The 11,822-nt window shown below is 40.6% G+C and overlaps 2 protein-coding genes across 2 annotated transcripts; one reads left to right on the forward strand and one right to left on the reverse strand.

Annotated features, from left to right (window-relative positions):
• The first annotated feature begins 548 nt into the window (after positions 1-548).
• LOC118598907 (cell wall protein DAN4-like) lies at positions 549-2,690 on the forward strand. The gene is made up of 5 exons (XM_036212601.1): positions 549-614; positions 1,031-1,132; positions 1,227-1,394; positions 1,511-1,627; positions 1,841-2,690. Exons 1-5 carry the CDS (start codon positions 566-568, stop codon positions 2,608-2,610), a joined length of 1,206 nt encoding a protein of 401 aa, XP_036068494.1. The 5' UTR covers positions 549-565; the 3' UTR covers positions 2,611-2,690.
• Positions 2,691-6,162: 3,472 nt separating this feature from the next.
• Positions 6,163-10,071, reverse strand: LOC112152103 (mucin-5AC-like). The gene is made up of 5 exons (XM_036212152.1): positions 9,807-10,071; positions 9,286-9,387; positions 9,024-9,191; positions 8,791-8,907; positions 6,163-8,569 (listed from the first exon to the last, which is right to left on the reverse strand). The coding sequence occupies exons 1-5, from the start codon at positions 9,853-9,855 to the stop codon at positions 6,276-6,278; spliced, it is 2,730 nt and encodes a 909-aa protein (XP_036068045.1). The 5' UTR covers positions 9,856-10,071; the 3' UTR covers positions 6,163-6,275.
• Between the last annotated feature and the right edge of the window lie 1,751 nt (positions 10,072-11,822).

Consider the following 11,822-nt stretch of genomic DNA (forward strand, 5'->3'; position numbering starts at 1 on the left):
CTCAACTTTTTTTTTCAAATGCATTTGATTTTTCCTGTTCAAATAGAAAAATGTTACAAAAACACAGAAAAGTTGATGGATGCACAAATATATTAGATTAAGTCGACTTTTATATTTGAAGGCAGCATGAAGGAAGGAAGCCAAAGCAGGCCGACCAGGGGTTCCCCGCCTGGAAAACAGGGAGCGCAATATTTGTTGGTGTGCTTCAGCTTTTGTCATTATGTTGTGGCTTTTGCATTTATGTTAGCCGTGTCGGCCACCATAAGATGATGCCACCATGTCATTAACATGAAGCTGAAAATCCAAAGAAATCTTTTTGCCCATAATTTCAATTAACTGTAATTTATGGGTGTTCCTCTGTTCTCTGAGCTCAATAGAGCAAAAATAAATATTGACGATGCTGAAGGGTGTGTCTGCTTGTTGTGATGCTTTGACAAAGGAGGCAGCAAGTGTTTGACGCTATAGCACAGCAACACACCCAGACCTGAGGTCACCTGAGCAGCATAAAAGCAGAGGAGCTGCTCAGCAGCAGCATCAAACCCGGAGAACTCACCTGTACATCAGGATGAAGCTGATCTTCTCTCTGTGTCTCATCTATGCGCTCTGCAGCTCAGGTAACAACATTCACCTGGTTTCTTTTAGTCTGGGATGTTTGAACCGTCTGGTCCATCTGAGCCGCTGTTTCTGTATTTTACCTTCATTTATGCTCATTTATTTAAAATATAAGAAAAATCTTTAGATATTCACATGTTAATAATAATAATAATAAAAGCAATTGAGTGGGATTCAGAAAGCTTTGGAAAGATCAGTTATAACATTTTGAGGATTAAAAAATAAAACACTGAATTCTAAAAAAAAAAGGAAATTATCAAAGTTTTGTTTGAAACTAAAATGTTTTGTCATTGATTAAAAATGAAATGTGTCATCATCATGTTTACACACAATAACTTGATTATACCTGCAAAAAAGTTATACAAACTTTCATGGTTTTCATTCAGATGAATAAAAAAATGTTTTTTTTTCTCTCCAGCTGCTGCTCTTCAGTGTGACGCCTGTGCAGATCAGACATGTTCAACCACAGTCAGTAAGACGTGCAGCTCAGAGACCATGTGTATTACAGCTTCCATCAGAGGTATTCCTCTTCTCCTCTCACACGTTACTGAACATGTTCTGGAAGGTTCTGTGGGATTTCCATCAGTAAAACCATCTGTACTTTGACTCTGCAGCCACTTCATCTCAAGGTTCAGGAGCATTAATCTACAAGGACTGTGCTGCTGCTTCTCTTTGTCCAACCACTGGAGCTGCAACCTTTTCCGTCGCCTTGACTTTTTCCAGTGCGATTGCATCAGCTCAGTGCTGCAACACGACCAACTGCAACTCCCAGACCCTGACATGTACGGACACTCAGCTTTTTACTGAAGAAAACCTCAGATTTCAGAACCATCTGGATGTTCCTCTGAAGTTTCTACACATTGGTCTTGTTAATAATAAAATCTTTTACTGTTTTTAGTTCCGGACCCTCCGTCTGCTAACGGCCGGACGTGTCCCGTCTGTGACCCGACCACCTCTCAGTGCAGCTCTACAGTTACATGTTCAGGAGACCAGACCAGCTGCTTCCAAGCAACCAGTGAGTTTTCATGACAACTAAAGAACTTTGACGTAAAAAAATATTTTCTTCTAGTTTGTAATAATCATCAGCCTCTGTGTTTTAATACAGCTAATACAATAAGCCAAAAACATAAAGAACAGATTAAAAACATTTTACCAGGACCTTTATTTGATAAACGTTTAATTATTCATGTTTGTATGATAAACTAAACCAAGTTGTGTTGATCTACAGTGACAAACGGCTCAGCAACATATCCAGTTGTGGGCTGCGTGTCTCCAAACACATGTGCAGCTGCAGCGAGCCTGAATAACCTGCCTTTCATGGAGAGCGTTGGTAACATCGTCACTGGACCGACCTGCAGCACCGCAACCATCATGACAACTGTTCAACCAACCATCTCTACCACACAAGAAACAACAACTGCTGCTGCAACAAGCATTGAAACCACAACTGTAGCTGCAGCAACGTCCACAACCTCTGCACCAACCACTGGGACCACAACTGCTGCCGCATCAACCTCTGAAATCTCAACTGTTGCTGCATCAACATCCACCAGCCCTACACCAGCTCCCACAGATGCCTCATCCAGCTCCACCACCCCTGCACCAGCAACAGCTGCCTCAACCACCTCCACCACCCCTGCACCAGCAACTGCTGCCTCATCCACCTCCACCACCCCTGCACCAGCAACAGCTGCCTCATCCACCTCCACCACCCCTGCACCAGCAACGGCTGCCTCGTCCACATCCACCACCCCTGCACAAAAGGCAGATGGTGCGCCAACTGTACCTGTAGCAACAGGTGGAGCAGCTACAACTGTTTCACCATCTGTAACCAATGGTGCATCTGGTTCCATGACTGTTTCTTCATCTGTTACTAACGGTGCATCTGGAGCTGGAACAACCCAGTCAACCACAGTGTCAACAACCAGCAGTTCTGGAGTTTCTGTCCAAATGTGTCTTTTCAACCTCCTGCTTGGTCTTCTTGTCTTCATGTTGTAATTGATGATGGATGTTTTAGGGAACTTACTTTTGTTGGGAAAGTTTCATTTCTTTCTCAAGTTTAAGGAAAACATCAGATGGTTAACAATATGAATATAAAAATGTCAGAAAGGTCAGGGAATTAACCTAAACTTTAAAAGTTATTTTTTTAATATGAGTGCAATGATGTAACATTCATATTCATTGATTGTTTTTGTAACAAAGTGCTATTTATATTTATTGGTTAAAACTCATTAACTGACAACTTATTTTTTTATCCATATATTTAATATTTATTTGTTCCTGTTTCACAACATTATTTATTGTCTTTCTAACCACTTCTAATAAAGGTTCATGCTTATAAATAAAATGTGTTTGCTCTTTTTGTAAGGCCTGAATTGAGGTTCCTGTTCAAAAAACATACATAGCTGCCACCAGAGACCTTTGACCGCATGGACCAAAACAGGAGTAAACCAACTGCTGTGCCGTCTATGGTACCAACTATCAGCCCAGTCTCAGTAAAATGCGTACATATTCCACGATTTGGGAAATACCGTGTATAATATACGCCAAAACCGGTTTTTGCGTGCATATAATACGCGCGGTCCTAAACGTGTCAAAGTCTGTTTCCCAGGTTTGACACGCCCCCTGGTGGAGCCGTGAGCATCACAGACAGCCCCACAAACAAACAATTTGCTTTTCTAACCCTAACCATAACCTTAATCCTAACCTTAACCAGGAACAACGTCATTTAGAAAAGAGCCGGAGGATTTCTGACCACGTGACCAAAACGAAACCTAAAAACTCGTGTATATTGTACGCCGGCGCAACCTATTCTCTACCATTGCGTATCATATGCACGCAAAAACCGTGTTTGGCGTATATTATACACGGTATTTCAGAGTGCAAAGTCGTGGCATATGTACGCATTTTACTGCGACCGGGTTGCAACTATACATTTTTCAGTGACTCATTACTGCAGTAAATATGTTTACCTTTCAAAAATGAAAATCTACTCAGTGCCACCTCCAGCGACCTCAGATTTGGAATTCCTGATTTCTAGACCTAATGACAGCAGGCGCATTGGCGAGTCAAAACAGCATGACCACCAGACATTTGAAGCAACCCAGCTTAAAGAAAGTTCTCCATTCGTCGCTCTGACAAATCTATCCAGGTAACAAGTGTTGAAGAGATCCAGCTTGGAGAAAAGTGACTGAAGGCTCATGACACCAATCTTTTACAGCAGGGCAAAATAAAGAGGAGAAAGGTCTGTAATTTTCATCATAGGTGTACTTTAACTCTGAGAGACAAATGAGAAAAAAAATCTAGAAAATTGACTTTTTGGGGAGTTTTTATTCACTTAGGAGGGTCTAAGGCTGGATTGGGCAAACTTTATGACTCTTGGGCCATAAAGGGCTCTAAAACTTGACAGATGGGCTGGTGTGTTGGCCATCTCATATGAGAAAGAAACAACAAGGAATCTGGACAAAAACAAGATTTTTTTCAATTTCAAAACTGTGTTTTTTGTTCCTGTTTTACTGGCAAAAACACACACTTAGAAAAACACTGCATGTATTGTGTTGGAATGATTGGAAAAAATGACTGTCTGACACAAAATACACATTAACATGAGAAACACAACATGAATGCAAAATAACATTTTGAATTTAAACACAAGTCGGTTTATTCGTGGAGCACCATCTAAGGGAGACACCAAAATTACAGGGACATAGAAATCATTAACATGGATTATCAATAGAATCTATTCCAGTGTGGCGGGGCAGATTCAATGGTTTAACAGGCCATATGTGGCCCCAGGGATGTAGCTTGCCCACCCCTGGTCTAAGGGCAGGGATGCCCAGTTCAGTCTGTTTGGTTAAATTTGGCAATAGGCTATTGCATTTTTCTCTTTTTTTGAGACTGATTCTATGCTGTTTGGATAATTACAGATGTGACGCACGTTGAGACAACTGTGTCATCATATTGGACCAAATAAATAAAATTGAAATGAATTACTGTAACAGTAACATCTGTCTAACACAAGAGGCCTTCAGCTCTGATCTCTCTGCTCAGCTGTTGAAAAAAATAATAATAATTATTATATATCTAAAACATAAAGGTACATTAAAATTGCAGGACTTTTGTAAAAAAGGCTTAGAAAAAGCTCAAAATAGGACACATTTCCCCTTGAATAACTTTGCCACTGTTCTTTGTACAACTTTAAACACATTATAATTAACAGCACCTTTTATTTAAATGAGAATTTGGTTCGACTTCATTATTTTAATTTGAAAAACACAATAAGGTAGTGAAAAAAATCATCCTAGCATCACCCCAAAATATCTCTAGGATTAAAGAGCTTATGTCTAAGCAGGACCTGGAAAAACTAGTGCGTGTGTTCATCTTTAGTCGACTAAACAGTGTTTTCAGGGGACAACCAAAAAAATCAAATTTGGACATCTGCTACTCGGGTTCTCACTAGAACCAAGAAAGTAGACCTCATCAGTCCAATTCTGAAGCTACCTGTCTGACAGAGTATAGACTTAAATTCAATTCAATTTTATTTATATAGCCCAAATATCACAATACAGTTGTCTCAATGGGTTTCACATTGGTAATTATACAAAAACATGAAGTCAGTCATAAATGGTAAACAGTAGCTGGTTGCTAAACTAAACTTAATAAATTAGAATAAACTGAGCATCCTGCTGTAAAAACTCAAAAAAAAAAGATTCAAGAAAAAAAAAAAAACTTCAGGAACGTCCACATGAAGGAGTGATCCTCTCTCGGGACAGACAGGTGATGTACTAGGACTGTTAAATAAGAATTAACTTATCTAACTATAAAACTACATATTTGAATAGTTTAGCATATGGGCTTCATGCAGATGGGAAGGCGGGGAGGGGGATTACTGGCTAGCGTGGGAATAGCCCTGTAAAAAGATGAATGTTTTAAGCCTAACTTTGAAGGTAGAAACTGTGTCAGTCTCTCTTAGATGAGCTGGGAGCTCATTCCATGAGACAGGGACATGGTGGCTGAAGGCTCTACCCCCAACTGTACTCTTAGAGATTCCAGGATCCACAAAGCAGTTATGCATTTGGTAGAATTTGTATCACTCTAGACCACTGCATGTTCTTTATTAAGAGAGAAATTGATTTGGTTCAGCACGCTGGAAGTAAACTAATTCTCTGTATAACCTAAAATGTTGAATGTGAAACTTAGTTAAGTATTGTTAGTGTGACGATGTGTTATTTCTTCCTTCCTTTTGTTGAACTGAATCTGTTCCCGAATATAACACTGGACAGCCTCAATTCAGGCCTTACAAAAAGAACGAACACATTTTAGTTTCAAGCATAAAACTTTATTAGAACTAGTTGAAAAAACAACAAATAATTTTGTGAAACACAAAGAATTAAATATTAAATAAATGGATTTCAAAAAATAAGTTATCAGAGTTTTTAAACATGAAATAATAAACAACATTTTGTTTCAACAACAGAGCATAAATATGAATATTAATTAATATTTACAGCGAAAAAAAACACATTCAAAGTTTAAGTCAATACCCTGACTTTTTTCACATTTCTGTATTTACATTTAAACTTGTGTTAATGCTTTGCTTAAATATAAGAAATAAATAAAACTTTCACAAACAACAGTAAGATCCCTAAAACATCCATCATCAATTACAACATGAAGACAAGAAGACCAAGCAGGAGGTTGAAAAGACACATTTGGACAGAAACTCCAGAACTGCTGGTTGTTGACACTGTGGTTGACTGGGTTGTTCCAGCTCCTGATGCACCGTTAGTAACAGATGAAGAAACAGTCATGGAACCAGATGCACCATTGGTTACAGATGGTGAAACAGTTGTAGCTGCTCCACCTGTTGCTGCAGGTACAGTTGGTGCTCCATCTGCCTTTTGTGCAGGGGTGGTGGAGGTGGATGAGGCAGCCATTGCTGGTGCAGGGGTGGTGGAGCTGGATGAAGCACCAGATGCGGGTGCAGAAGTTGTGGTCATTGATGCAGCAGCAGTTGAGGGTGCAGAGGTTGTGGTCATTGATTGAGCAGCAGTTAAGGGTGCAGAAGTTGTGGACATTGATGCAGCAGCAGTTGAAGGTGCAGAGGTTGTGGTGATCGATGCAGAAGCAGTTGAAGGTGCAGAGGTTGTGGTCATTGATGCAGAAGCAGTTGAGGGGGCAGAGGCTGTGGACATTGATTCAGCAGCAGTTGAGGGTGCAGAGGTTGTGGACATTGATGCGGCAGCAGTTGAGGGTGCAGATGTTGTGGTCATTGATTCAGCAGCAGTTGAGGGTGCAGAGGTTGTGGACATTGATTCGACAGCAGTTGAGGGTGCAGAGGTTGTGGTCAATGATTCAGCAGCAGTTGAGGGTGCAGAGGTTGTGGTTATGGATTCGGCAACAGTTGAGGGTGCAGAGGTTGTGCTCATTGATTCAGCAGCAGTTGAGGGTGAAGACGTTGTGGACATTGATGATGATGCAGTTGAGGGTGCAGAGGTTGTGGACATTGATGCGGCAGCAGTTGAGGTTGCAGAGGCTGTGGACATTGATGCGGCAGCAGTTGAGGGTGCAGAGGTTGTGGTCATTGATGAGGCAGCAGTTGAGGGTGAAGAGGTTGTGGTCATTGATGAGGCAGCAGTTGAGGGTGCAGAGGTTGCGGACATTAATTCGACAGCAGTTGAGGGTGCAGGGGTTGTGGACATTGATGCAGCAGCAGTTGAGGGCGAGGAGGTTGTGCTCATTGATTCAGCAGCAGTTAAAAGTGCAGATGTTGCGGTCATTGATTCAAATGCAGTTGAGGGTGCAGAGGTTGTGGACATCGATGCACCAGTTGAGGGTACAGAAGTTGTGGAAGTGGATGCAGCAGCAGTTGAGGGTGCAGAGGTTGTGGTCCTTGATTCAGCAGCAGTTGAGGGTGCAGAGGTTGTGGACATTGAGAAGGCAGCAGTTGATGGTAAAGAGGTTGTGGTCATTGATTCTGCAGCAGTTGAGGGTGCAGAGGTTGTGGACATTGATTCAGCAACAGTTGAGGGTGCAGAGGTTGTGGATATTGATTCGGCAACAGTTGAGAGTGCAGAGGTTGTGGACATTGATTCGGCAACAGTTGAGGGTGCAGAGCTTGTGGACATTGATTCAGCAACAGTTGAGGGTGCAGAGGTTGTGGATATTGATTCGGCAACAGTTGAGAGTGCAGAGGTTGTGGACATTGATTCGACAGCAGTTGAGGGTGCAGAGGTTGTGCTCATTGATTCGGCAGCAGTTGAGGGTGCAGAGGTTGTGGACATTGATGCAGCAGCAGTTGAGGGTGCAGAGGTTGTGGATATTGATTCGGCAACAGTTGAGAGTGCAGAGGTTGTGGACATTGATTCGACAGCAGTTGAGGGTGCAGAGGTTGTGCTCATTGATTCGGCAGCAGTTGAGGGTGCAGAGGTTGTGGACATTGATTCGGCAGCAGTTGAGGGTGCAGAGGTTGTGGACATTGATTCGGCAGCAGTTGAGGGTGCAGAGGTTGTGGTCATTGATGCGGCAGCAGTTGAGGGTGCAGAGGTTGTGGTCATTGATTCAACAGCAATTGAGGGTGCAGAGGTTGTAGTCATTGATTGAGCAGCAGTTGAAGGTACAGATGTCGTGGACATCGAGTCGACAGCAGTTGAGGGTGCAGAGGTTGTGGTCATTGATTCAGCAGCAGTTGAGGGTGCAGAGGTTGTGGTCTTTGATTCGGCAGCAGTTGAGGGTGCAGAGGTTGTGGAGGTCAATGTTGCAGCTACAGTTGTGGCTTCTTGTGTGGTAGATATTGTTGGTTGAACAGTTGTCACGATGGTTGCGGCGCTGCAGGTCGGTCCAGTGACGATGTTACCAACGCTCTCCATGAAAGGCAGGTTATTCAGGCTCGCTGCAGCTGCACATGTGTTTGGAGACACGCAGCCCACAACTGGATATGTTGCTGAGCCGTTTGTCACTGTAGATCAACACAACTTGGTTTAGTTTATCATACAAACATGAATACACAAATAATAAGTAAGTTTATCCAATAAAGATCTAGGTCAAATATTTTTAATCTGTTCTTTGTGTTTTTAATTATTTTATGAGCTTTATTAAAACACAGAGGCTGATGATTATTACAAACCAGAAGAATATATTTTTTTAGGTCAAATTTCTTTAGTTGTCATGAAAACTCACTGGTTGCTTGGAAGCAGCTGGTCTGGTCTCCTGAACATGTAACTGTAGAGCTGCACTGAGAGGTGGTCGGGTCACAGACGGGACACGTCCGACCGTTAGCAGACGGAGGGTCCGGAACTAAAAACAGTAAAAGATTTTATTATTAACAAGACCAATGTGTAGAAACTTCAGAGGAATGTCCACATGGTTTTGAAATCTGAGGTTTTCTTCAGTAAAAAGCTGAGTGTCCGTACATGTCAGGGTCTGGGAGTTGCAGTTGGCCGTGTTGCAGCACTGAGCTGATGCAATCGCACTGGAAAAAGTCAAGGCGGCGGAAAAGGTTGCAGCTCCAGTGGTTGGACAAAGAGAAGCAGCAGCACAGTCCTTGTAGATTAATGCTCCTGAACCTTGAGATGAAGTGGCTGCAGAGTCAAAGTACAGATGGTTTTACTGATGGAAATCCCACAGAACCTTCCAGAACATGTTCAGTAACGTGTGAGAGGAGAAGAGGAATACCTCTGATGGAAGCTGTAATACACATGGTCTCTGAGCTGCACGTCTTACTGACTGTGGTTGAACATGTCTGATCTGCACAGGCGTCACACTGAAGAGCAGCAGCTGGAGAGAAAAAACATTTTTTTATTCATCTAAATCAAAATCTCAAAAGTTTGAATAACTTTTTTGCATTTATAATCAAGTTATTGTGTGTAAACATGATGATGACAATGGCAAAATATTCTAGTTTCAACCATAATTTTCATTTGATAATTTCCTTTTTTTTGGAATTTAGTATTTTATTTTGTACTTTAAACTTTTCATCCTCAAAATATTACAGTTGATCTTTTCTAAACTTTCTTACTTTCAACTTTCAAATGTTTTTACCATTACCTGTAACATGTGTATATCTAAAGTTTTCTCTTACATTTAATATTTTACATAAATGAACATAAATTAAGGTAAAATACAGAAACAGCGGCTCAGATGGACCAGACAGTTCAAACATCCCAGACTAAAAGAAACCAGGTGAATGTTGTTACCTGAGCTGCAGAGCGCATAGATGAGACACAGAGAGAAGATCAGCTTCATCCTGATGTACAGGTGAGTTCTCCGGGGTTTGATGCTGCTGCTGAGCAGCTCCTCTGCTTTTATGCTGCTCAGGTGACCTCAGTTCTGGGTGTGTTGCTGTGCTATAGCGTCAAACACTTGCTGCCTCCTTTGTCATAGCATCACAACAAGCAGGCACACCCTTCAGCATCATCAATATTTATTTTTGCTCTATTTAGCTCAGAGAACAGAGGAACACCCATAAATTACAGTTAATTGAGATGAGTAAAAAGATTTCTTGATTTTCAGCTTCCTTTTAATACCATGGGTGGATCATCTTTCTAAAAATGTCCTTCAAATATTAAAGTCGACTTAGCTTCTCATATTTGTGCATCAACCAACTTTTTTGTGTTTTTCATAACAGTTTTGCATTTGAATTTAAAGGAAAATTTAAATGTATTTGGATAAAACTTGAGTTTTCAATAAAAACGAAATCTTCTCTGAAAAGTAAATCTGAGTTTAAGTTTAACTGTTTTTAAATGTACAGTTTATTTTATCATTACAGTCGTGGGATAGAAGTCATTGTGTGTGGGGTCACGTGGTCAATGTGGGGGGTAATGGTGTGGGTGAGTTCTAATTAAATTTTTGGCGGCTACCTTTTTTATGTTTGTCTTTAAAAAAATTGTAAGACTGCAACTATTAGAGCTTTAAATAAATAATGTTCGAAGTGACTTCTATAGAGACTGAGTGAGGTTCTATCAGTATCTGAGTTGGTCAAAGTCCTTATTTTTTTACATGTAATGTAAGCACTTTGGCTGCGTCAGCTTTTATAAGTGCTTTACAAATAATACATTGATAAATTGATTGTAATAAGGATCACATATTTGTTTATATTTTCAGTTGTTTCTTGTTGCTGTTTGTGTTTAAATGTGGATGAGTAAAACAGGAAAAACGTTCCCCTGAATGAGAAGCAATGATGGATTCCTGCGTGAGCGCCGTCGTTTGACGCTAAAGAAAGTGATTAATATAGAGTGGAATGATTCATATTACACGGTAATACTGTGTCACAGTCCTGTTCTCTACGTCAGGAATCTGGTCCGTCCACTTCTCTGGTGCAGGGTGGGGCGTGGAACGCTGTTTTCCCATCATGTAGCAGCTGATCCAGGGAGGATAAATTAAAGCAGAACAAAAGACATGAGTCACACTTCAGTTTATATTTATGATGGAACTTCCTCTTTGATCGTGATTTTGTTTTTAATTAAAGTGTACTGATTTAGAAAAGTCTGTACACTAACTTAGACTTATATCATTACCAACTGTCAGTAAAATATCTTAAGAAATATATTTTATCCTGGATGAAAATTCTTTGTGGAAATAATTTTTAAAAAGTGAAAAAATAGTTTTTTTTTTTAATTTGCTGATGGGATTGAAATACATTTTAAAATAGTTGAAAGTGTTAAATTTGCTTAAAAAATATTGGGGAAAACTGCCAAGTCTAAATGAAGTACCTGTAGACTTTCTTAGAACTAGAGAACATATTTTTCTGGACTGAGATGTCTGAAAATAGCAGTTCAGCTGTTCTCAGTTAGTCAACCCCACCCAACTATGGTTTTATCAACGAGGAAAGAACGAGGAGAAAGGGCTTTCGACCCTTTCTGCCCTTGCAGTTTTTTTCAATGGTCTGTTTCAGTGCAAGACTGTATCTCTTAAAAGCTTGTCATGTTTTGAATACGTAGCCCTACACCTAAAGGCCTAATTTAAAACCATATTCATGAATATTCACCGCGCCCTCCAGATACTGTGGAATATTTAACCATGAGTTTAGTGAACTGTTGTCTATGATCTGTGTTGATTTTGACTGTATAATTATTGTTGGAGATTTTAACATCCACGTTGACAACCCTCAGAAAAAAGGGACTAATATACTGAGAAACACTCAGAACAATTTTTGGTCGACTCACCATGTAGCAAAGCCCACACACAACACAAGGTATATCATGGACTTATTG

This window comes from Oryzias melastigma, linkage group LG6 (assembly GCF_002922805.2).
Source record: "Oryzias melastigma strain HK-1 linkage group LG6, ASM292280v2, whole genome shotgun sequence".
Lineage (NCBI taxonomy): Eukaryota > Metazoa > Chordata > Actinopteri > Beloniformes > Adrianichthyidae > Oryzias > Oryzias melastigma.